This window comes from Myotis lucifugus, unplaced genomic scaffold (genome assembly GCF_000147115.1).
Source record: "Myotis lucifugus unplaced genomic scaffold, Myoluc2.0 scaffold_181, whole genome shotgun sequence".
In the NCBI taxonomy this organism is placed as follows: domain Eukaryota; kingdom Metazoa; phylum Chordata; class Mammalia; order Chiroptera; family Vespertilionidae; genus Myotis; species Myotis lucifugus.
This window is the reverse complement of record NW_005871229.1, coordinates 2,297,554-2,323,488: the sequence shown is the minus strand read 5'-3', so window position 1 is coordinate 2,323,488 and position 25,935 is coordinate 2,297,554. Positions and strand designations below refer to the sequence as shown.

Sequence of the window (25,935 nt, the reverse complement as noted above, 5' to 3'; positions counted from 1 at the left end):
GGTTCTCTCTATCCATCATCACCTTAAGCTCTGGTGGAAATGCCCTTTGCTACTTCCCATGATATTCAAAACCGTGGCCAATCCTGCGGTGAGGAAGAAGGCCTGAGGACCCGCCTGTGGCTGGCTGTGTGTCACCACGAGGATTCAGCCTGGTGATATGGGATCAAGGAGACACAAGTGACCACACCCTTCTCTGTTCCTCCCACAACCACCGCTGCCTGGAGGAGCTGAGCTGAGCTCAGGGCCAGGATGTATCTCCATGAGCTACAGGGGAGCCAGCCAGGGCGGGAGGCACTCAGGGCCAGGGTTAGATCATCCACCTCCAGCCTCCCAGGCCCAGAAACAGGCTGCTCGTGGGCTCGTGCCTGTCTCATCTCCATGTGGGCAGTGACCAGGCCTCTCCAGCTTGTGCTCTTTAGCAGGAGGTAAGGTAGAAGCCCAAGGCACCTTCAGTATTTGTTCAGCAGCAAAAATCTCATCTCCACTGAAAAGAGGCTCTTGTGCTCTTCTCCAGGAGCCTCAGCCTTGAGAGGTGATGGCGACTCTTCCCAAGAAAAGATGCAGCCTGGGGGCGGAGTCTCAGGGCGCAGCTGGGAGGCGGGAGAGAGTGGGAGCCATGAAGACCACAAGAACCTCAGAAATACCACTGGCTGGAGGCAGATGCAGGGGCTGCTCCTCCCTGCCCTGCAGCATGGACCCTCTCACCAGCTCCCTCCCAGCCTCACCCCTCCACCTGAAATGGAGCCATGAGCTTGATCTCTGTCTGCTAGAGCGCTCATAGGAGTTGGTGATAAACTGCTGTCCGTTAAAGGTATTAACACAGCGCCCAGCATGTGGAGAGGAATTCTGTCTCCAGGCTGCCTCTCGACTCAAGACGGCAACATCAACTCCAGAATGCCCAGCCTGCTGGCCCGCCAGGAAGGTTCTGGACTTGCCAGCCCCACAGTTGCATGAGGCAATTCCTTAAAATAGAGATAGTTACAGCTACAGATATAGATACAGGAGATAGAGAGATAAAGGTGATATTGATCTAGATATAAATGATATAGATATACATGACATAGATGAGATACAGACATAGATAATAGATGATATAGTATAGATACAGATGACATAGAAATGAGAGAGATAGAGAGAGATAGAGATAGAGATAGAGATAGAGATAGAGATAGAGAAAGAGATAGAGACAGAGACAGAGACAGAGACAGAGATAGAGATGAGATAGAGATAGACACACACACACACACACACACACACACACACACAGCCTGCTGGTCGCTTCTCTGGGAACCCTTGGGCATGTTAGCTATTATTCTCCAAAAAAATATTTCCTAGCCAAGGAAGGGTTAAGAGCAGTGCCTTTGGGACTAAAATTGGAGCAGGAGGGAACGGAGCCTTTCATTGTTTCACTCTATTTTGTATCGCACCAGCAACAATTACCTTTATCATTTAAGACAGGGATAGGTGAGGACAGGAAGAGGACAAGGGACACCACAATCACAGCCTTTGCCTCCCTTCCTCCCTTCTGTGAGCCCTGAGGAGCAGGTACTAGCCTGAGGAGTGAGATGGGGCTGCAACCTGGATGAACAACAGGGGATGGGTCACGGGCACAAACAACTTACTCCGGGAGGCTGACTCAACTTCAGCTGGGCTCCCTGGATGCCAGCAACCACTGCTTCTAAGTCGGAATTAAATGAGTTCAGCACAGAATTACTTGTGCTGTTTGGGGGCTGAGAGGGCAAATTATTCCCCAATGCTTTATTCCTTCTGCACTCATTGAAGAGGTCAGGATGATTTGGAGGCAGGATGGGGAAAGCAGCAGCTCTTCATTAGCAAAACCAGCTCTTTAAGTCTGCCTCCAAATGCCTGTTACTGATGCAGAGGGAGGATCTGATCTAAGGTTCCAGTCTCACTGATCTATTATTCCTTTTGGAGCTGCAGGTGGAGCTCTCTCATGAAGCTGCAAATTCTAACACCACACCGTTCTCTGAAGGGAACTTTAACTAATTAAGTGGAACTTTTCCTCTACTCCAACATGTGCCCTGCCTGCTGAGTCCCACGAGGAGAGGCGAGAGAAAAAGCAAAGGAAACCTGGGGGCAGCCTGCACCCATCTGCCCCTAGGGATCAGCTAAGGGGGGACAGATTCTCAGAGCCTGCGAAGGAGAGGGAGGAGGAGAAGGTGGGAGAGTGGAGAAAAGGAGAAGGAGGAGGAGAGAAGGAGGGAGAGGAAGGGAGCGAGCAGCAGGGAAAGAAAACACAGAGAATCTACCTTGTGCCTGCACTTCATTGACACCGTTCCAGTTCATGTCTACAGCAGCCTCTGAAGCAGCTATTACGCTCAGAGAGGTTAGGTGACTTGCCCAAGGTCACAGAGCTGCAGGAATCTGAATCCAGTCAGTCTGACCTCTAAGTCCTGTGTCCTGCAGCAGCTGCCTCCGGACTCACACAGGCATCAGCGTCCGAGGGGCCCGCTATTACCAGTGCTTCCCAACTGGACACAGTTTTGCCCTCCAGGGGATGCTGGGCAATGTCAGGAGACATTTTTTTGTTATCACAACTTGGGGATGGGGTTGCTACTGGTACTTAGAGGCTAGAGGTAAGAGAAGCTGTTAAAGACCCTCCAGTGTACAGGGAAGCCCCCCACCACAGAGAATTCCGTAACCCCAAATGTCAACAGTGTCGCAGTGGAGAAACTCTACACTATGGGGAGAGCACTGGAATCACCCCCATGCACCCTGGCTCTGGCATTCCCCCTGGGAATCTAGAAGTTCCAGCCAGCACTCATTTTTTTTGCCCAACACCCAGGATTAAAACTCACCTAGTAGTAAGCAAGTATTTGAGGAATTCTTGCCTCCCCGCGTTGCCCCTGGATACATAAATTCTCATCTAAATTCACAGTCACACTCACAATTTCACAGCGCAAGAGAGACATAACTTTCTCATTAAGGGGCGCGTTCTAAGTTTCTCTCCACTGAGATCAGTAAGAATCTGGGCTCCCTTGAAATGATGTGCAGCTGTAATTAACATTAATAAAACACTAAGTCACCCCATGCCAGCTCAGGAGAATCACTGTTGGAGGGTCTATGAGCTACAGACCACGCCTTCCTCCCGCAGCCCCCATGCAAATACAATCAGGAGGACCCTAGAAGGGAACACAGTCCCATTTCAGCGGCCAGGGAACACGAAGGGCCACAGGAGCACTGGACATGGAGCTCCAAGAAGGAGCTGGAGAAATAACAGCTACAATAACCTACATTTTGTGGGAAGAGCCAGTTTGAGATTTAGTCACTTGTAAACAAAGAATCCTGTCTAATACAAAAGGAAATCAAGTACAGCACCTTTTAAAAGAAATTTACTTTTATAACTTTTAATGCAGTAATTTCTTCTGGGTTAAGAGTATTGTCTAGAGGTGCTGCAAGAATCTTTAATAACTAGGTTATAAAACGGAATAACTAGGTTATAAAACAGGTTCTTCTCAAGTCACTGGGAATGCACAGAGGTTCATGAGAAGGGCACTTTTCTAGGACCATTTTGGTGAAATCCGACTGTTTGGGTCCGTGGAAGTAAAGCTGCTGCTCAGCAAACTTCAGACAAGTCACTCCATTGAAATAACTCAGAACTGGACTGATGGGGCATCAACTAATGTGGCCTTCAGGGCTGTATTCTTGTTCTTGTCCGACTACCACCCAGGAAGCCTCCACCTTTAACTCTCCAGTCCTGGCCCATGAGGCTGGTGGGTGGCTGGCTCTTGGTCAGTTGGGGAAACTGAGTCACACATGCCTAGCCAGAATTAAGTGTGTGAACGTCAACCCTCCAAGCCAGGCTTCCTGCCATGAAGATTAATGAGTGACAACTGTCAATGGCCAGGAGGGGGTTAAAACAAAACAGCCACCCAAACACCTGAGACTGTTTTCAGCCTCTTGCGTAGGCCAACAGCAGCCCTGGCAAAGCACGACACAGTGTGACCACCTCCCTAAGGGAGAGGCCCCGCGTGGGCCGCGTGGGCCGCGTGGGCCCCGTGGGCTTTCTATTTTGGTGGACGTCAAGGAAACACTGATTGAATGATGTGCAGGGTTTTACATTTAGTATGCAAAGGGGTGGCCTGTGGCGTAACATCTGGACAGCAGACACGTTTTATCGGGCTCATGTTTTAAAAATAGAGAAATTTCACACTAAAAATTCCATACTTCTGGCTGCTCTTGATAAACTATAAGTCTGATAGCATCCCCTCTTGAAGGCAAGTTTCTCGCTTTTCCGCCGTCCTCTCTGCTGGCTCGCCTTCCCTCCCTTCCCCTGCCCTCCCCTCCCGGGGTAGACTCTCCCCTCTCTGCAGGGTCAGCCCAGCGGCACCTCCCATGGAAAGCCTCCCCAGGCGCTCTGAGGATCGATCTTCAAAAATTGCCCGTGTCCAAACCAACAAAAATTATTATGTGAGTATCTGAGACCCAAGCTGTCTTTAAAGCCTGCGCTTTCTATTTCCATTTTCTCTTTAAAACACGTGTTTCGGGGATAGGATTTAGTGTATATCTTTTGTTCCTAATTTTTTTTAATTTTTTTCAATTGTAGGTTACATGACAAAGTGTCCCCCTGCTATTCCCAGTCCCCACCTGGCACCGTACAGTTATCACAAGACTGCTGATCTTGCCTTGCTGGACTTTACATCCCGGGACTATTCTGTAACTACCAACCTGCACTTCTCAATCCCTTTACCTTTTCCACCCAGTCCCCCAACCCCTCTCCCCTCTGGAAGCCCTCAGTCTATTGTCTGTGTTTATGAGTCTGTTTCTGTTTTTGCTTGTTCTTTCATATTGTTCTTTAGATTCCACATATAAATGAAATTAGAATGTAAATCTTTTAAGCTCTTCCTGGAAATGAGCAGCAATGCCCCCGCGGGTGCCGAGGACTCAGTACAGGTGCTGACCTACCATTTGCAAATACCAATGGGACTTTTCCTACATAGCGATGCAATGGGCAATGTAACCTTCCCCTTGGGCCCTGAAGAGTCACGAGAGCCTAGGTGGCTTTCTGCTGGCAGCTACACTACCAGCATCATCTCTTTGGGTCATCAGCAAAAAATAGTCTTGCCCCCACCCCGCCATGCAGTTCTGGGCTGCTGGGTGCTCCATGATCTACGTCAAACAGGCGGGGGGTCTGAAGCACAGGACACAGCCAGCGGCGTCGGAGGCACAAGAACATGCCAGGAATAAATGGGAAAATCAGCAGAGACAAGAAACATTTTCAATCCCTTGTAGGGATGGCTGTTTGCAAGTGTTCAGCCCTAGCTTTGATGAGTCACTCGTTAGAAAAGAAAAAGCATGACCTTTTGTGACTGATTCCAGGAAGACTTGGGGGTGGGTAGTGGGTGGGGGTTTCAGAGTCAACAGAGTCAAAGACACTGGGAGGAATAAGGCCTGGCTGTTTAGACAGGATGTCCTCAGGGCAAGTGAGAACTATGTTGGGTGAGAACACGAGTGAACAAGAACACGAGTGAACAAAAAGAAACAATTAGCTTACTTTTTCTCTCCCAATTGCCCTCAGCCAGAGCCCAGTGAAAGAGGGGGAGCTGAGAGAGGGAAAAAAACAGAAGAGATGGAGGAGAGGGGGCCAGGGAGCCGATGGGAATCAAGACAGTGTGGCACTGGCATAAAAAACAGAACAGAACAGAATGCAGTTGTGAAATAGGCCCACATGATCACGGCTGATTTATATTTGACAAAGATTCCTCATAAGTCAATGGAGAATAGGTGGTCTCTTCAACAAACGGTGCTGGAACAACTGGATACTCATGTGGAAAATAATGAGGTTTGACCCTTACCTCACACCACATGCAAAAATTAATGTGAAGCGGATAATAAACCTATCATAAAAGCTAAAACTGTAATACTTCTAGAAGAAACAGGAGACTATCTTGAAACTTCCAAAGATTTCTTAGACAGGATATAAAAAGCCATAAACACAAAAGAAAAAAATGTGATTAACAGGACTCCATTAACACTGAGACTGTCAGCTCTTTGAAAGACAACCATATGCAAGTGATAAGGGAAGCTACGATTGAAAGAAACTATCCACAAGACATAATCTGACAAAGGGCCTACCACACAGTTAATAGAGGATAAGCAATCCAATTAAAAATTAGGCAAACGACTTGAACAGATAAGTGAGAGAGAGCGAGAGAGAGAGAGAGAGAGAGAGAGAAAGAGAGAGCGAGAGGGAGAAATGGCCAGTAAATCCACAAAAGGATGTTCAACATCTTTAGTCCTCAGGGAAATGCAGTGATTAATTAAATAATGCAAATTAACATACAACATGATACCACTTCATACCTACTAGAATAAATAATGTTAGAAGCCTGACAATATCAAGCGATGACAAGGATGCAGAGGAGGGTTCCTCAACCCTGGCACTCCTCATATTTTAGGCCGGATAACTCTTTCCTGGGGGTGGGAGAGGGCTGCTGCATACACTGTAGAATGTTTTATCGGCATCCTTGGTCTCTACCCTGGTGATAGATGCTAGCAGCACTCTCCTGTACCCCCTCCCCCCAAATTATGGCAACCAAAAACATGTCTCCGGACGTTGTCAAATGTCCCCTGGGGACAAAACAGCTCCATGCTGACAACCACTGACTTCTAAGACATTTCTGGTGGGGATGTGACATGTACTACCACTATGGAAAATAGTATAATGATTTATTATAAAGGTAAACAAATAACCTGGCCGGTATGGCTCAGTGATTGAGTGTCCACCTATGAACCAGGAGGTCATGGTTTGATTCCAGTCAGGGCACATGTCAGGGTTGCGGACTCGATCCCCAGTGTGGGGCATGCAGGAGGTAGCCAATCAATGATTCTCTCTCATCATCGATGTTTCTATCTCTCTCTCCCTCTCTCTCTCTAAAATCAATAAAAATATTTTTTTAAAAAATAATAAAGTTAAACTAATATGCTATGACTTAGGAATTCTACTGCTAGGAATTTACCCAAGAGAAAGGAAAACATTTGTAGATAAAAAATAAGTACACTGTATGGAATGTTCATAGCAGATTTCATCCCAAGAGCCCCAAACTGGAAACACTCTAAAATGCCCATCAGTGGAAGTGTAGTGAGCCCTAACCCTAGTACCTGTGAATGTGGCCTTATTTAGAAACAGGGTCTTTGCAGATGTGATCAAGTTAAGCTAAGGTCATAATGGATTAGAGTGGGCTCTAACTCCAGGGGCTGGTGTCCTCACAAGAAGAGGAGAGGACATGCAGAGGGAAGAAGGCCCAGTGTAGACAGAGGCAGGGACTGGAATGATGCGGCTACGAGCCCAAAACACCAAGGACTGCCCCGAGTCCCCAGAAGCTAGGAAAGGCAAGAAAGAATTCTCCTCTATCCTGAGAAAGCAAGGCCCAGTCAACACCTTGGTTTTGGACTTCTAGCCTCCAGAACATGAGAAAATACATTTCTATGGTTTTAAGCTACCATGTTTGAGGTAATTTGTTGTACCAGTCCTAAGAAATGAATACAGTAAGGAAGGAATAAACAAACTACTGTGTAGTCACACAATGCAATATCAGTAACACATAGTAACAAAGTAATACAAAAGAATGAACCACTAATCCACACAACAACATGGATTAATCTCAAAAACATCATGTTAAGTGAAATAAGCCAATCACAAGTGTGTATAATGCATGATTCCATATACAGGATGTTCCATAAGAGGCCTAAGCTATGGGATAAAAATCAGAATTGTGGTTGCCTTCAAGGAGGCGGATATGATTGGAAAGGAGGCATGAGGGAATTTTTCAGAGTGAATGAGAAATGTCCTATACCTTTTTTTCTTTTCTTTGTTAATTCTTGCCTAAGCATATTTTTTCCATTGATTTTTTTTTTTGAGTGAAAAAGAGGAAGAGGAGGGGGAGAGAAAGAGAGAGAAACATTGATGTGAGAGAGACACATCGATTGGCTGCCTCCAGCAGGTGCCCCAACCAGGCCGGTTGAACCTACAACCCTTTGGTGGGTGGGCCAACGCTCTAACCACTGATCCATACCAGCCAGAACGATGTTTTATATCTTGACTGGAGTTGTGGGTACCTGGGGATATATGTTTATCAAAATTCAATGAATTTAAAACCTATGTTTTATATTGTATTAAGTTAATACTGGCTTTTAAAAACTGCCAATAAAGAGGCTAAAGGGAAGAGAGAGGACAGTTGGGAAGCATGTGACCTGCTCACAATGACAAGAGGCAGATGAGGAGAAAGGAGGGAGCAGGCAAAGGGGTCATTGTGAGAAGAAGACCCACTTTGTCCCACCTGCAGCAAGCTCTGTCATTTTGCTACACCTGCACTCACCATGGTTAAGTAAACTCACTAATTCTTCACTGCAGGCCAAGTGCAGAGCTGCTCGCAGCAAATTGGCCCAGGCAGACATCCCAGCTGCTGTCCATTATAAGCCGGGACGGAACATTAACTTCTGAGAGGTCCTCTGGCTCCCTGCGAGCCCCTCGCCTCCCACACTTCAGGAATATTCTTGAAAACCTAAATGGATAACTGAGAAAAACTCAGAACGCAGTGCCTGGTGAACAACCCAAGGCCCCCCAGGGCCACGAAATACTCGGAGCCTGGATAACGGCCCCGAGCTCTCAGCTCATGAGATGCTGGGTCCCTAGCCCAGCCAGCTGCAGACACACGAGGTCTCAGGTAGGAAGTAGGGGCCTGAGGCCAAGTCATCTACTGCCCTCCCCCACAGCCAAACCAAAACAAAGGGGTCGCAGCAAATGTGGGGAGGGGCCAAAATCATTAGCTTTGGCACCAGGCAGTCCAGAGTTCAGAGGTCAAGACTGCTTCCTTCATTTCCAAGTGGGAAAAATGCTAACTGGTGCTGAGATGCAGGTATGCAAGGAACTGGTGCTCAATAAATGCTGGCTTCCTTTTGTGAAATGCAGGCAACACCCTGACGTTGAGTTGGCAACTTTACATTTCACATGAATTATATTCCTTGCTCACAAAGAAGTTCCTTACTGGAGACATCGTCTTCACGACAGCCCTTGAAGGAGGGTGGTGCTGTTCTGCCGGTCCCTGGGACTCAGCTGAGCAAGTGGAAGAGCCCCCCTTGCCTGCAGACCTCTTGCAGCAGCTCCAGGAAGGGGCCCCACACATTCACATTCAGGGCTGCGCCTGCCAGGGGTAAACACTGCTTGCATACAGTGTGTGTTGTGATGTTCACAATCTGAATTCTGAGAGAGGACAATTCTAAGAGATTTGTCCAAAAGCACAGTAAGGAACACTTCCCCTGGCACCAGCCAGGTGCTTCCACATGACCCTGCCCGGCAGGTCTTCAGCAGGGACACTGTCTCTTGTCACTATTCCTGCTCTACACAAGCGTACCTGGACATGGGTCCTCCCTGTGTAGCTTCTTTCATGTTCACTCTGTAATAGAGAGAGAACTAGACTGATAGCCTGGCGGGGGTGGAGGGGTGGGGGGGAAGGTGGTTTCTAATGCTGAGGTGGAGAATCATTCATTCATTCATTCACTCACTCACTCATTCCTCCAGCAAACATTCACTGAGCCTTCAACTATGTACCCAGAGCTGTTAAGCACACAAGGGACAGAGAAGAATAAGACAGCATTCCTACCCTCAAAGAACTCACAACCCAGAAACACAGTAGGGACTCAAAACCTGCTGGATGCACAAGTGACAGGCACAACAACCACAGAGACAGCCTGGGGTACATAGTCATAAGTCCCGCCACTGGGTCAGATCTGTATCACATTTGCCACCGATCAGCTAAGGACAGGATTCCTCAGGCATTTTCTGAAAGGGCCAGGTAGTGAATCCTTTAGGCTCTACCAAGCATAGTCTCAGTTACAAGGACAATAGACAGTCAGTCCATGAGTGAGTGTCACTGTTCCAATAAAACTTTATTTACAGAAACAGGTGGTGGGCCGGATTTGGGAAGATGTAATCCTACTTGGTTTCTTCACTACAACAGAGAGATGGTGATACCAGCTACTTCGTGAGGTTGTAGAAGTTGATACTACATGTAAAGTGTTTGGTACCATGCCCATAGCATGGTAAGGACTCGATAAATGTTGGCTGTTTCCACCATTGTTATTCATTTCACTACAGTATGGAAACAGAAATATGGAGGCAGAGTTGGAAAGGAGTGGAGGGTCAGTTTGATGTGAGGAAAACCATAGCCAATTTAACTGAGAGCCTCTCTCAATTTAGCCATCAGAACAAGGACAAGGACAAAGCCCTCCTAGCTGCCCCCCAGGGCTGAGTTGCTGTCCAAAAAGCTCTCCTTCCAAAGATGGGGAAATTCTCAAGTCCTCATAGTACAGTCCTCAAATTCTCAAGTTCTACAAAACAGAGGGTGTAAGGAAAGGAGTCTGTACCTTCCCTGGGCAAAGAACATGTTTCTTAGATAGTCCCCTGTCATATTCACTGAAAACAAAATGTTAAGTCTCAACATCTTGGGAAGTGAAATCCAAGCTGGTGCCAACCTCAGGTGACATCCTGACACAGGTCCCCATCTACCCGGCTGCTTGCCGCCCGCTCAGTGGTTAAAGCCCAGGTTGGTGCGCAGGCATCTTCTCCCCCTGGGCCTGCGGCAGCAGTCCGCCCCTGAAAGGTCATCTCTCCAATGTACAAAGTGTGACCCCGAGACCCGAGCAGGGCTGGAAGATACGCCCGCCCGCCCGCCCAGTGACTACTTCCTGAAAACCATAAGGCACCTAGAAGATTCATCTCGCCTGCTCCCCTCACCTCTCCTGGGAACCGGGCCATGGTGGAAGGGCCTGGAGAGCTGTTACTAGTTTTATTCTTCCTCTATTCGTTCAGGTTAATAAATGCCTCCAGCCTGAGGGGAGCAGGAGGGGGAGGGAGGTGAGCTGGAGAGCTCTCAGCAGCCACCAGACAGCCCCAGGGCCACACTCAAGTTAAATTGCTGAGTCCCCACAGGCCCTCCCCCACCAGCTGTAGGTCAGGAGGCCATGGGAGGTGACGCAGGCAGGGAAAGGAGCAGCCCTGGGAGGTGCCATCCTTCCTGCCAGCGCAGACGGCAGAGCCCCCACTGACTTCTGCTTGCTGGGTCGCTGGAGCCACACTCTCCTGCGTCCTGGGAGGCAGCACTGCATACTTGGAAGAATTAATTAATAGAAAACAGGAACAAAAGGGCTCAGAGCAACTGGACTGAGGCCTTGAGGCCAAAATTCATCGCATCGGCTAAAATGACACGTGACAGGTCACGCCCCTCCAGAAGAGAGCCCTTCCTGAGGTCCCCTGTCCATGGACCTCAGGATAAACTCCAAACTGCCCAGCAGCTCCTCCTCTGCACCCCTCACCACTCCACAAGCGCGCTCAGGCTCCAAGTCGAGCCCACGGCCATGTTCAGCGCCCAGCCTGCTGTTCTCCTGCCGCCTGCTCTTCTCTCTCTCTTCACCCGCCAACACCACCTACTCTGCAGGTCCCTTCTTAGGTCCAGTGCTGGCAAACTACAGCGGCCCAAAGGCCGAATCAGCCCACTTGTTTTTATAAATAAAGATTTCCAGGAGGAGCCTGGCCAGTGTGGCGCAGTTGGTTGGGCACTGTCCCATGCACCGAAAGGTTGCTGGTTCCATTCCAGGTCAGGGCACATGCCGGGGTTCAGGGCTTGATCTCTGGTAAGGGTGTGTAGGAGGCAGCCAATCCATCAATGTTTCTCTCTCTCTCCTCCCTTCCTTTCTCTCTAAAAATCAATAAAAATATTTTTAAAGGCTGTATTGGAAGACCACTGTGCCCATTCATTTGCATATCCCTTATGGCTGGTTTCACTTACAACCTCAGGGTTGGGTGGATGCAAGAGAGGCGGCAGGATGGCAGACCCCAGTGCTATTTACTCCCTGGTTTCTTACAGGACACGTTTTCTGACCGTCTTAGAGGACGGTTCCTCCAGGAAGCTGTCCCCGGCTCCCTGGGATGTTTTACGTGATCCTCATCGGGCTCCTGCAGCCCTAGCCTTACTTTCTCTGCTCCAGGCCTTTCCCCACTGAGTTATACTAGTTAACTGATGTTTTCAGCCTGACTCCTCTACACCCTGAACTCCAGGCCCCTCACACAGACCCTGCTCGTCAAAGCACTAAAAAGCAAGTTTGCAGAATGAACGAACAAGCCAGTGAGTGTTTTTTTTGCTGCTGGACTGCAGAGCCTAATAAAACCACTAAACAGAGCACAACTCCTTCAGGCAGCTGACGCCTCACGGGGGAGTGTGCACAGCAGCATTGTGTCTCTGGGACAGACAGAGAGCAGGGAAGGCCCAAGAATGAGCCGCCCAGCGAACAAAGGAGCCTCAAATATGTCCTGGAGGAGTAACTGCTCCCAGACCAAACGCAGGGGAGAAGAGAGGACAGGCGGGGCTCAGACTCTCCCAAATTGCCACTCGGACTCGAACTCACAATCTTATTGATGCTTCCAAGGTAGACCTCCTTGTCCTGCTCCGCACACGTTACTGTTCTAATCTCCTGACTTAGCATTCTTTCCTTCTCCGTTGTAAACTCCTGGGAAGCCAGTCATTTGCCCACCAGAGAATTCCTGTAGGACTTGGTAAAAAAGTATGATGAATGAATGAATGAATGAGATAGACTCAACCATCAAATCCTTCCATCAGGCATAATGTGGTACAGAGAGCCAGGTGGGGCCCGGTTTCACTCTGGGTGGGCCCAGGACCCGCCCCTGCCCCAGTGGCGACCCTAGAGGTGCCCTATTTAACAACAATCCATCATGACTGTTTCGTGGCTACTGTCTTGTGGCTATCTTACGCCTGGCATGCTGAGGCCACACACTTGGCTTTGAATAGTTTCCTCATCTCGGCCTCCAGTTTCTGGAGGCATTTCTGGGGTCTCAGCTGTCCCCAACCTTGTTCCTGTCCTCTGTCTTGGCTTTCAAAGGCCTCACGTACTGCCGGTCTCCGTGTGACTGCTCCACCCCATGCTGATATCATGCCCTCATCCCGGTCCCCATTATCTTAAATCAAAGTGCTGGGCAGCTGCCCCCGATGACTCAAGCCACCGTCAGGAGCCAATGCACAGTGGAGAGGTTGGCCCTGGGAGGAATGTTTCTATCTCCCCATTTATCACACTAAGAAGTTGGTTTCAAATTCTATCAAATAAGTCAAAAATCAAGACAGAGAACAGTGCCTTCTCTTTGTCTTTTCCAGAAGTGGCACCACCCTCTATAGCGAATAGATTTCGGGCATTTAATCTGGCAACCAAGTGACACTGACTCCCAGAAGGCTGGCGCCTGCCAGTGGCAAGGCAAAGAGGGGGTGGGGGGAGGTAAGAAATATGCCTCTGATTTATCGTCATAGAAAAGAAACAGCATGTGGCCAGGTGGCTGCTGAATTTCCCCAGAGCTGGGGTCCTCAAACTTTTTAAACAGGGGGCCAGTTCACTGTCCCTCAGACCGTTGGAGGGCCGGACTATAGTTTAAAAGAAACTATGAACAAATTCCTATGCACACTGCACATATCTTATTTTGAAGTAAAAAAACAAAACGGGAACAAATACAATATTTGTATTTGCATGTGGCCCGCGGGCCATAGTTTGAGGACCCCTGCCCCAGAGCAAACAGGATGAGGGGGTGGGGAGAGAGGAGGAGAGCTGTGCACCTGGCTGATAGCACATGTCCTAGGAAGATTCCCCTAGCCCCGTGGTCGGCAAACTGCGGCTCGGGAGCCACATGTGGCTTTTTGGCCCCTTGAGTGTGGCTCTTCCACAAAATACCACGTGCGGGCGCACCTACAGTGTGATTGAAACTTCGTGGCCCATGCACAGAAGTCGGTTTTCAGCCTGGGCGAGTCTATTTTGAAGTACTGTTGATATTTGGCTCTGTTGACTAATGAGTTTGCCGACCACTGCCCTAGACCAGTGGTTCTCAACCTTCTGGCCCTTTAAATACAGTTCCTCATGTTGTGACCCAACCATAAAATTATTTTTGTTGCTACTTCATAACTGTCATGTTGCTACTGTTATGAATCGTAATGTAAATATCTGATATGCAGGATGGTCTTAGGCAACCCCTGTGAAAGGGTCGTTCGACCACCAAAGGGGTCACGACCCACAGGTTGAGAACCGCTGCCCTAGACAAAGGGAGATGGAGGTGACTAGAGAAAGCCCCAGCCCATTTTTTAAACAACCCAATGGTAGACAGCAAGACCTAGGCGACCTATTAGGAAATAGGTGGCCAAATGGTGCTCAGCCAATGAGGAACTGGAGGAGGGTCTAAGTAAATAGGCTGTGTTCCTCCCCCCAAGTGTGATCCTGTAAAATGGGAGTCCGCTCTCTAGAGCAGTGGTTCTCAACCTGTGGGTCGCAACCCGTTAGGTGGTCGAACGACCCTTTCACAGGGGTTGCCTAAGACCATCCTGCATATCAGATATTTACATTACGATTCATAACAGTAGCAACATGACAGTTATGAAGTAGCAACGAAAATAATTTTATGGTTGGGTCACAACATGAGGAACTGTATTTAAAGGGCCAGAAGGTTGAGAACCACTGCTCTAGAGTGTTATTAACAGTCTCATTTTCGCCATGCTTCTGTTTCCTAGTCCGTCATTTGAAATTTGGACAGGTGAGCCATTTCTCACAGAGGGGAGGGAGCCACAACTCAACATGATTCAACATGATTACCACCGGAGAGAAAAAGGGACCATCAATTCCACTCCAGGAATGAAGTCCCTCAGGAAACCCTGCAGCTTCCTGGACAGCAGACGTGCTTTTATTCCCAGGTACCGCGGCCCTAAGTGACTCTAATGCCCTTCCCTCTAGGATGGCAATAACAGTGACTATGACGATGTCTTCGAGACTCCGGTGTCACACCAAACCCATCATCCCACCTGTGGTTAAGCAGCCATGGTTTGCATGAACATGGACCTGTAGGATGACACTTCCATCTATAAGATAATCACAGCACCAACAAACCACAGGTGCCCAACAACAGCAGCCAGGAAGTCTGTTTACCAGCGCAAGGATGATACACTCTTCCCCCGCTTTTTCTCACCTTCGTTTCATATTCTCAGTCACAACCCCAACAAGAGAAGAATCCCTGGCTCTAATCAATAGAATGAAGGGCTTTGGGAAGGGATAGAAATGCGATGACCGAACGTTCCAGTTTTGACCGACTGGCAGTGACTTCCCAAGAGCCTTGTGTTGAGAAGGATTCTGATGGCACACCAGAGCCCATGAGAAATGCCTGCCTTTGGAACAGAAGGAGGAATGGCCGGCCTTAGATGTGCAAGACGTGCCAAGCCTGCCTTCGGTCATTTGAATCAGGTCAGACTGGGTATTGGAGTTTCTCCCCATCCTCTCTGCCCAGCCTACTCAACACATCCACGAGATCCCATTATAATGGCACCCAATGTCACTTCTCTCCTTGACACCGTTCCCTTCTGCTCAGGGGAAAAGAAACCCTTGACTGTTCCAAAATGTGATCAAATGTGTAAACCTGACATCTTTCTTTACACTGGGGCTTTTCACACTGACCAGGGGATTTGCCTCCACACGCCTTTCTGTATCCCAGGGCCTGGTCCATGTAGGGAAACACCGATCAGTTTCCTCCTGTTTGTGCCCCAACCGGGGACGGAACCCGAAACCTAGGTATGAGCCCTGACTGGGAATCAAACCCACCACCTTTTTGGTGGATGCTCCAACCAACTGAGCAACCCGACTGGGGCTCCACCAACAAATCTTTAATTTAGTAAAAATGTGTGCACACAGCTATGTATAGAGCTGAACACAATCATATTAAAGATTACCTTTATTCCTATCTTTGTTTGGGTTCCTCCAAAACCAGACCTGGGAGAGGTTTTGGGGTGCAAGTTGTATATTTGGGAGGTGGTCCCGGGAAGCATGACAACGTGGAGAGGTGAGGCAGGGAAGGAAGCAAAGCCCATAAAGGAGGCGTCACGGAAGGTCTTGCAGCCGCAGGCAATGCATCCCAATAGGACCCAGGCGAGGCGAGGCCATTTCCTTTTTGGAGTGCTGGTCACAGCCATCCATGAGTGAGCATGATCGCAGATTTAAAAGCACGAATGTATTCCAACCCCTTTGGTTCACAGATGAGAAAGCTAAGCCGTGGAGAGGTTAAGTCAAAGGTCACAAGGCTACTTCCTGGCAGAACCAGGATGTAAATGCTGGCTGTTGTTATCAGTCTACTTATTAGAACACAACTCAACTCAACTAATGTCTCTCTATAAGCCCTTCATTCATCTCCCTGGTTAGAATCCCTCTCCAGCCCTGCTCCCCCGGCCCACACAGTCCAGGCACCACTGACTCTATCCTGCATCTTTTTTAACATCTAACGTTCAGGTGCCCTCGTGTCCCTGTGGATATGGTGGTGTGGTCCCAGGCCAAGTAGTCACATGGCATCGTCCACACCACCAAACTGACCACTCCACCGCTCTCCTCTGCTGGCTCCTTGCCACGAAGCTCGGCAGCCCTGGGAGGTGTGCCCGGGGAGGACCTTCCTTGAGGAAGTGTAGAGCTTGCTAAACTGAACAGAAGAACTCTGATGGGCAAAGCTGAACTTAACCTGAATCTTGATACACAATTTCAAGAAACACTGAAGGTCAGCCCAATCGATTTGGCAGACCAGGAGGAAGTGGGCAATTCAGCCCAATAAATCCCACAGGGGTCCAAAGAAAGGCTGATGTTTAAAGTGTGGTCCTTGCATGAAGACAGACACACAGACCAATGGGAGAGAATCAAGAGCCCAGAAATAAACCCACATATGTGTATGGTCAACTAACATTTTGACAAGGAAGCTGAGCAGGTCAGGACATGCATCTTAGTTACAACACTAAGCATGTCCCTTGCACAGGGTGGGCCGAGGGCTGACCTGGACAATAGCCCCTCGCCCGTGTGGCCATTCCACACTTGAAAGGAGGGCAATCCAAATCGAGATCAGCAGTAAGCGTAAAATATACACTGGATTTTGAACATATGGTGGGAAAAAAGACAGCAAAATGCCTCCGGACTCTACGCTGCAGTGACAACATTTTGATATAATGGGCTACATAACACATATTATGGAAATGCCTAGCCCTTGTTTATTTTCACTCTTTTGAATGTGGCCACTAGAAAACATTATATTGCCTGTGACATTCACATCCTATTTCTAGGGGTAACTCTAAGGTAGACCCCCCGGAAGTTGGCAAACTTCCCCGGAAAGGGCCCCGTGGTCAGTATCTATGGCTTTCCGGCCATACTCAACGCCACCATCACGGTGGGGGAGCAGCCAGGGACAATACATATGAACCTGACTTTGTGGCCAGAGATTCATATTTGACCCCCAAACTACAGTTTCCAGACCTCTACTTTAGGACAGTAATAGTATTCAGAAGGGTCATTTCTAGAAAATTCCACTCTATTTTCTCATGGATCTTTCATTCAACTGGAGGAGGGAAATATAAGTCTGTTCAGGCTTCCCTGTGTTGGGCAGGTCCTGGGCCTCAAGGCGGGCAGCCCCCCACCACCCCCCTCCCACAGCCCCGGGCTCAGCTGCCCCAGGGCACCCACCATGCACTCACTTGGGCGTGTGGGCCTCGTCCACGCGGTGGCCCAGCTGGAATTCGTGGGACTTGCTCCGATGCAGGGCCGTGAACCCCGGGAGCAAGTGGATCAGCTTCCGGGAGGAGGGCGGTGGGGTCCCTGGGGGCTTCAGCTTGTTCTTCCTCCTCATGGGTGGTGTGCCTGGCGGGGTCACGGTGGTGACGATATTGGGGGTGCGTGGCGGGGTGCGGACTGCATGCCGCTGCCGGGGCGACGGGGGCAGGGAACGGTGGCCTGATTCCAGGGGCGGTGGCGGGCACAGGCCCGGGTAGGTGTCCACGGTGAGCCTGTCCACTTGGGTATACACGGGGGCCCCAGGAGTGGGGCTGGCATGACAGTAGAGCTGGGCGCACTTGGACTGCACCCTGGGGCTCTGGGAGAGGTGGGTGCGGATCCATGGCGTCGGCTCCGGGGCACACACTGGGCTGTTCTCCTTCCCCGTCTCCGTGGTGGGCCACTGGATGGTCCAGTCTTGTTTGGAAAGGTTGCCGCCTGAGTTGTAACAAAGAAGCAGAGAAAAAAACAGGTGTGTTACACTCTGTACTTATGCCTATGTGCACATTACACTGTATACACACTACACATGTGACAGCATATGCACACTACACTGTATTTGTTCAAGGAATACAAGCTTATTGTCCAATTAACATACGTAAAACCTGTTTAAGAAAGTAAAAATATTTGTTATCTTCATAATACACTGCATTCTAAGGCCACAAAGAAGCAACTAGGACATTGTAACTCTAGCTCCCACCCTCCCTGGGTGAAATGGAAGAATGTGTGATAGGGACTCAGAGAGATCTGGCTTAGAACTCTGGCTCCAACAATGACAGTTCTGTGGCTTTGGGCAAGTTACTTGACCTCTCTGAGCCTCGGTTTTGAGGTCTATAAAATGAGAATGATCATGGCTCCCTTGGAGGGTGCAACGACGGTCACATGCATCCACTCACTCATCCAAGTGTTTCATAGACATGTGAACACCTCTCAAGTACCAGGCATTATTCTAGGAACCGGGACAGAGCAATGAATGAAAAAGGCCCAAGTCCCTGTCCTTGCAGAGCTTGCATACTTTGTGGAGGAACAAGGGAGGAAAGGGGATAAACAATTAAATGACACAGATAAAATATTATCTATAAGATGCCATTATCTGTGATTGTCAGTGATAATAAGTGCAATAATGGGAAAGATAATAAGTGCAATAATAGGAAAGCAAGCAGGGCTTGGAACACACACACACACACACAAAACAATGCTGGGGAGTCCCTTCAGTCAGCAGAGAATGAGGAAGTGACAGTGGGCATGTGAGCAAATATCAGAGTGAAGTAAGGAGCACACAATGAGATAAAGTGAGTGAAGCCGTCAGCTCAGAGGCTGGACCAGCACGATGATGCAGGCAAGTAGGCAGGTGATTGAGATCGCTGGAGACATCTATTCTGGGTACCTGGGACTCACCCAATTTGCTCCCCAGCCATTCACTGTGCTTACCTTACCTGCCCTGTCAAGTAGGTGCTATTGATTCATTTTATAAATGAGTGTGAATGAGTGATAGGACTTGGCTAAAACCTCTTCCAGGGTAGTCACCTATAGATAAGCTGGGCCCACTGCCCCCCTTCGCCTACAGTTGTTCACACACACACACACACACACACACACACACACACACCCCTCCACTAGATTCAAGGAAGCACCGAGTTGCCCCCAAGTATCCCCGTCCTGAAGTTGTTTCAAATTAACTTGCCCCGATGAACAGAGAGGAAGAAAGGCTTTACCCCGCCCAGTTCCCATCACCATCAAATCCTCACCTCTCCATGCCTCCATTTCAAAATGAGAAGTTTGGGGATGAAGAGGCAAAGAGCCTCATCATCGTCCCACTGCCAGCTGCTCCGCTGGCGGGGCCTCCACTCCTCCCTCCGAAGGCTGCTGCGGATGGACTGCATTATATCAACTCTTCCCTGCTGCTTTTGATCCCCTTTTTAATAGAGTCTCAGGGAAAAGGGTAATTTTTCATTTTAAATAGGGGAGGTGTGTACCAAGGTGTTTGGAGGGTTATTAATCGCAACCCTTGCTATCTTGTCATCCATTTCTGCAAAACCATTTTATTTCAAATCTTGAGCTGGGCGGGGAGAAGGGAATAGATTTTAAGGTGTGAAAGGTCTGGGGATTGACCTTTGTCAAGATGCAGGGGGTTTTCTTTTGATATTCTCTAGGAAGGGACTAAGAAATAAAAGACATTTTCAAGGGAGGAAATGATTTCAAAAAGTCTAGGCAAGTGTCTAACTTCTTCATCCCTTCCCATTAAAATGCTATAAACAGGCCAATGCATGACTCAGAAATCGTCAGAATTTCAGAGCCAGCCTTGGATGCACATGCGCTTTAGCCCTTCAAAGGCAGGACTGGCAAAGAGACTACTGTTCAGAATCGCCACTGCTTGCAACTTCCGTGAATATTTTAAAGCCCTTGTTAGTTTAATCCTCCAAGCTTTCCAGAGAGAATTAGATGTTGGTTGAATATACTAGACTGAAGTTACTGATGAAACAAAAAAAGTAAGTTTTTACTTTAATCCTCATAATTTTGTAGCAAGAAATGGAACTTTTAGATGCTGTCTGAAAATGTTTAAATACTAGTGGAGTCACTGGTTATGCAAAAAAATCATAGTAAGAACAATTATTATTCACACAAATAATAGCTACTGTTTATTGAGCATTTACTATGTACCAGATAGTCTTCTAAGTATTTTATATGCATCACTTTCCATTGTCCTCCTGAGACCCTATGAAGAAAACTCTGCTATTGTCTCCATTTCACAGTGGAGGAAACAAAGGATGACCTAAGACACTGAACTGCCCACGATCACACAGCAGGTAGAGTGCGGCTTCCGATCCAGGCGTGCACCCCTCACCACCACGGCTCTCTCGGGAGCCCCATCTCCCTCGAAAGCCCTGGAAAGTCTGAACGCTTTCCCACAGACCTTCAGATCACCACCAGAAACAACGCTCTGACCCTCCAAAAGTCAAATAGGACACTGGTTTCAGCCATAATCCTTGCAAGGGTAAGATCTGAAATCCAGGAAGAATTTTCAAGTTTCTAGTGTGTATGATTGCAAAAAGAAGTAAGTATGGACAGATGAAAAACACACAGTTGTCAAAGCAATTCAACATTGTCCAGAATCTTAACCTAAGACCTCATGAATGAGCTCGGCATCCAGCCAAACCCTGGGTCCCTCTGGGCACTGTCCCTCCCTCAGAATGTCCCCAAGTCGAACTAAACAAGTGTACTGACCCCAGCCTTTGCAGGTCAGTCACCTGGGAGATGGGATGGGGCAGAGACCATGGGTTCTGACCTGGTAATCCTTCCCAGGTCCTGCTCTACAAGGCATTTGCGATTTTACTCCCCACCACGAGATCTGGCCCAATTAACCTTTAGTCACTAACTTTAGGGTAGGTAGCTTTTCTGTTTTAACAAAGCTGGTTTTTTTTCTAATTCATTTTTTATTGAGATGAAATCCACGTTAACCATTTTAAAGTGTTGAATTCAGTGGCATTTAGTACGTTTACAATGCTGTCTCTATCAATTTCAAAATATTTTCATCAATCCCCAAAGAAAAGACCACACCTACCAAGCAGTCATTCCCTATTCCCTCTTTCTCCCAGCAACCACTAACCTGTCGCCCGTCTCTATGGATTCACCTACTCTGAACAGTTCATACAAGTGGAATCCCACAATGTGTGGTCTTTCGTGATGGCTTCTTTAAAAAAATATGTTTTTACTTATTTTAGAGAGGGAGGGAGGGAGAAGGATAGATAGAAACATCTATGAGAGAGAGACATCCATCAGCTGCCTCCCACATGCCCCCCACTGGGGATTGAACCCTCAATCCAGGCATGTGCCCTGACTGGGATTTGAACAGGGACCTCTTGGTTCATGGATTGATGTTCAACCACTGAGCCACGCCGGCTGGCTGGCTGGCTTCTTTCATCTTGCAAAGTGTTTTCAAGGTTCATCCATGTTACATCCTGGATCAGAATCTCGTCCCTTGGCTGAGTAATATTCCATGATGTGGTTAGATCACATGTTGTGTATCCATTCATCAGCTCATGGGCATTTAGGTTGTTCCCACCTTTTGGCTATTAAGAACATTTGCATACAAGTATTTGTTTGAACAACTGTTTTTCGATTCTTTGGGGTGTACACCTAGAAGTAGACTTGCTGGACCACATATTCATTCATGTTTAACCTTCTGAGAAACCACCAAACTGTTTCCCGCTGTGGCTGAGCCATTCTACATTCCCACCAGCACTGCACTCCATCCAGGCACCAAGGGTCCCAAGAGAAAACCCACCCATCGCTTAGGGATGAGGCCAATGTTATGTGGACCATGTGAGGGGAATCCATGGGTTTTTTTCTGTCCTTTCTCTCACCATTTCACCCCAAGGACAGGATCAGTCATTCAGACTGTGCAGTGGGACAGAAAGCTAAACTCCAATTGAAACCCCCCGCCCCCATCTTTTGGGCCGGAAGAACAGAAGAGGGGACCAGAGAATGGGGAAAATACCCCCTCAAGAAAAGAGCTGGAGAAGGGGGTCCCTAATTCTGTGTGTACCATGATACACTGGCTTTGAACAAACCCAAAGAAGCACACAGAAAATTGTGAAAAATTATCTGGCCCGGGACCACCTCCCACAGAAGGCAAGACGGATGTGCAGTCTGACCTAACCAGATTGGTGGCTTCAAAAATCCAAACGAACAAGCAAAAATCAATATTCTCCAAAGGAGACCCAGAATCCCGCAACAAATATTCCAAACGCCCAGGAGATACTCCCAAACCACCGTCATGCTTTAGGACACCCATAATGTAAAGCAGTGGTTCTCAACCTTCCTAATGCTGCAACCCTTTAATACAGTTCCTCATGTTGTGGTGACCCCCAACCATAAAATTATTTTCATTGCTACTTCATAACTGTAATGTTGCTACTGTTATGAATCATAATGTAAATATGTGATATGCAGGATGGTCTTAGGCGACCCCTGTGAAAGGGTCGTTCGACCCCCAAAGGGGTCATGACCCACAGGTTGAGAACCGCTGAAAAGGAAGAAGAGTGAAACGCAGACCAAAGTAGGCTCTTAATGAACGATAGCATTACCTTTGCTCCACTTGCTCTGAGATTTAAAAAGGAAACAATGTCTGGTGGATTGCCCCCAGGGAGAGAAGTGTTCCAACCACATGAGCGCAGTCTTCCTGAACACCAACCACAATGCCCACGTCTTCATACGGAGCTCAGTGTGAAAACCCAGCCCCCCCGCCCCCCCCCTGCATCGAGTCTCTATACTAAGGCTGACTGTAATGATATAAAATAGCAAATAAAATTAGGAAACTAAAATAAATGGGCTTTCATTATGTACATCAGCTCTGGGCTCGATCATCCAGCATCCTTCCCTAACCAGCTTACCTGGGTTGGTCCTCACTGCTTGTTATTCTCCGTCACTGCCTTCCCATGGAGCACAAGTTAAAATGTGTATGCACCTGGTTTTCTCCATTTATTGTTGCTCTCCTCCCCTCCCTATCGACTGCAAGGTCTGTGTGGATCACATTGGTCTTGTCCAGCCTGGGCTCTGTAGCACACGGAGAGAGATGCCTGGCACGCAGTGGGCACCCAAAGATGTTGGAACGAACGAAGAAATGAATGAATGAGAGAAAGGAAGCCAAGCGATCAGTTCATTAGTCAAAGTAAAGTGCAAAGATCGATTAGGAAGGGAAGGGTACGCAAACCACATGGGCAGGCACAGCAGGAGCTTTCCGGTGAGCAGAACCACTAGCCGTCACCAGAGCAGACTAGTGAGGAAGAGTGCGATGCCCAAGAGCTTCATGGAAAGGTTTGGACAGCTACCTGCCGAGACATGTGCAATGAGGAGAAGCGATGGCAGAAGACTCTTGAAACATCTGTCAGCTCTGTAATCACCTCTGTGAAAGGAGCCATTTTAAAGAACAATGTCCCAGTAGTTCACCAACTTCACAAGTCAGACCCTCTCTATAGGATGAAACTGGGAAAGAGAAGTCTTGGGAAGAGATTGAGAATAGACAGCGATCTTTAGACCAAGGGATCTCAGAGTTGACCACGTCCCTACATCCCCCCCCCACCCCGGCTCTCAAACGAACAAACAAACAAATAAATGGTCAAGACCCCCACCGCAGTCTGTCCCACTACACCTCCCAGGTGCCTGTACTGTGATGCAACGTTGTGTCTCCCTAATAAACTGTTCCCTGTTTCTCTATGGACCAGAATCACCTTTTCCAGATCTCTCTCAACGCTTCTCTCCAACCCCAAACAGTAAGTTGCACAGCTCGGTGTCGCAGTAAGTGGCCCCTGTATAGATGCGTGGAGCTTATCAAAGGGGCAGGACCTGACGCTCCCTCTCTAAGACACAGGAGGAGAAGAGGCCCTGCACAGAGCCAGTGACACTCCGTGCAGCACCTTGCCAGGCGCCTACCGTCCGTGCCCCATATGCACAGAACACTGCACAGCGGACGGTGGAAGCACCCATCCCAGAGATCCTTGCAGGGCAAACGGGACCCTGCGTGGAGAGTGCTCGGCACTGGGCCCGGCTCAGCACAACCTCCACCAAGGCTGCTGTTATTAGGAATCTCGGCCACTTTAATCAGATGAGCAGCCTTTCCCGGCCCCTTGGCCCCAGATCCTGGGGCTTTGTCCCCCTGTCTGACTCACTCTGCTCCCTTTGCTTGTCCTTTGATGCTGTTTGGCCACTACTTCTCCAAAGCTGGAATATGTCAGAATGTGACTGATGCACCCAATTGTAAAAATAACCAGTTATTTTTATGTTGAGTGCATCATCCCTAAAAATAACCAGGTGTCTTAGTAGTGAAGGCGCCACAGCAAATGTTGGGTTGCATCAGGTGCGTGCACACTCACAACACTCACAACACCACACGCACGCACGCCATGGTCACTTTAGATAGGATGGAAAGCCCTGGCCAGTGTGCTCAATGGTTAGAGCATCAGTCCGTGCACTGAAGGGTCTCTCTGGTTCCACTCCTGGTCAAAGGCACATACCTGGGTTGCGGATTCCCTCCTTGCCCCTGGTTGGGGAGCATGCAGGAGGCAACTGGTAGCAACCAGTCAATGTGTCTCTCTCATATTGATGTCTCACTCTCGCTCTCACTCTCTCTCTTTCTGCCTCTCCCCCTCACGCTCTCTGAAAAGAAATGGAAAAAATATCCTCAGGTGAGGATTAACAAAAATAAATAAGTGGAATAGGAAGGGCTTCAATCAGGGAGGGGTGGGTGGGGTTGACGGCTCCTCCTTCATTCTCATCGCCAGAGGATGATGGTGACATTGTATGGAGGGTTCTTGTCAGGAGGCAGCTCCTCGGGGACAGGGATGGAAGGGGCCGCGCCCACAGCCTCAGAGCCCTGCGGGCTAACAGGTATCCCCGCATCCCCCATCCCAAGCAGGTGTCATGCTTCCTTCTGTTAGCAGAGAGATGGCCCCCGGACATGTCGTCCTGATTTGCATCACCAAGGGACACCCATTCATCGTTCCTCAGCCGCAGGAGACTCTGTCCCTTGCCTTTGAAAGTACCCGGGAAGCTAGTTTCTACCCCTTACACTTCAGGGACTACAGGCATAAGGTCCAAAAACCTCTATCTTTTTCGGATATCAGCACTGTCATCCTTCCAGAGCCATCACCCCACCTTGCCTCCTCGAGACAGCCACTCTGGAAAACGATGTCACCTTTCACAGGAAGATCCCCTGCCAAAAGGAACAGGCTGGCACACCAGGAGAACATGACGAGGTTTCGACTGTCCCTACCTGTGATGCTCTGGGAGCAATTCGGACTCTCACAGATGCCTCTGGTGCCCAGAGAATGGCATCTGCCCCCAGGTGCAGGAAGGAGGCTGCGCCAGCTTGCCCGCAGGAGAATGTGAGGTCAGCATGCCTAGAGGCTGGGGCCGGAAGCCTGCGTTTCAGCACCAGTTCTGCCTCTTACTAGTTGGGCATTTGTGAGCAAGGGACTATGTGAGCCTCAACTTACCTGTCTGTGAATTGGGGAGAATCATATCTGCCAGGTAACATGGTGGCTAAGGACTAAATGAGACAGTGTAATGAAATCGCTTGGCACCGTGTCAGGCATATTCTGGTAGTAAGGACCAAGTCATTGTCCTCAGCACCATCACCATCAGGTTTATCACTTTGGACGAAATGGAAGGGACGTAAGCCGCCCGGTACACTTTGTGACCCGTGTTACATTCCTGAGAGTGTCCTTTCTACCCATGAGAATACCACTGTGTTGGGGAAAAGCGTGGTCTTTGGAGTCAAACAGACCTGGATTCAAACCCCAGCCC

At 48.7% G+C, this 25,935-nt stretch overlaps 1 protein-coding gene across 1 annotated transcript in view; it reads right to left on the bottom strand.

Moving 5' to 3' along the window:
• The window catches only part of KSR2 (kinase suppressor of ras 2), a 258,784-nt gene that overhangs the window by 143,383 nt on the left and 89,466 nt on the right, over positions 1-25,935 (bottom strand). The window contains 1 exon segment of the mRNA XM_023760417.1: positions 17,556-18,069. Within this exon segment, the coding sequence (XP_023616185.1) occupies positions 17,556-18,069 (514 nt within the window).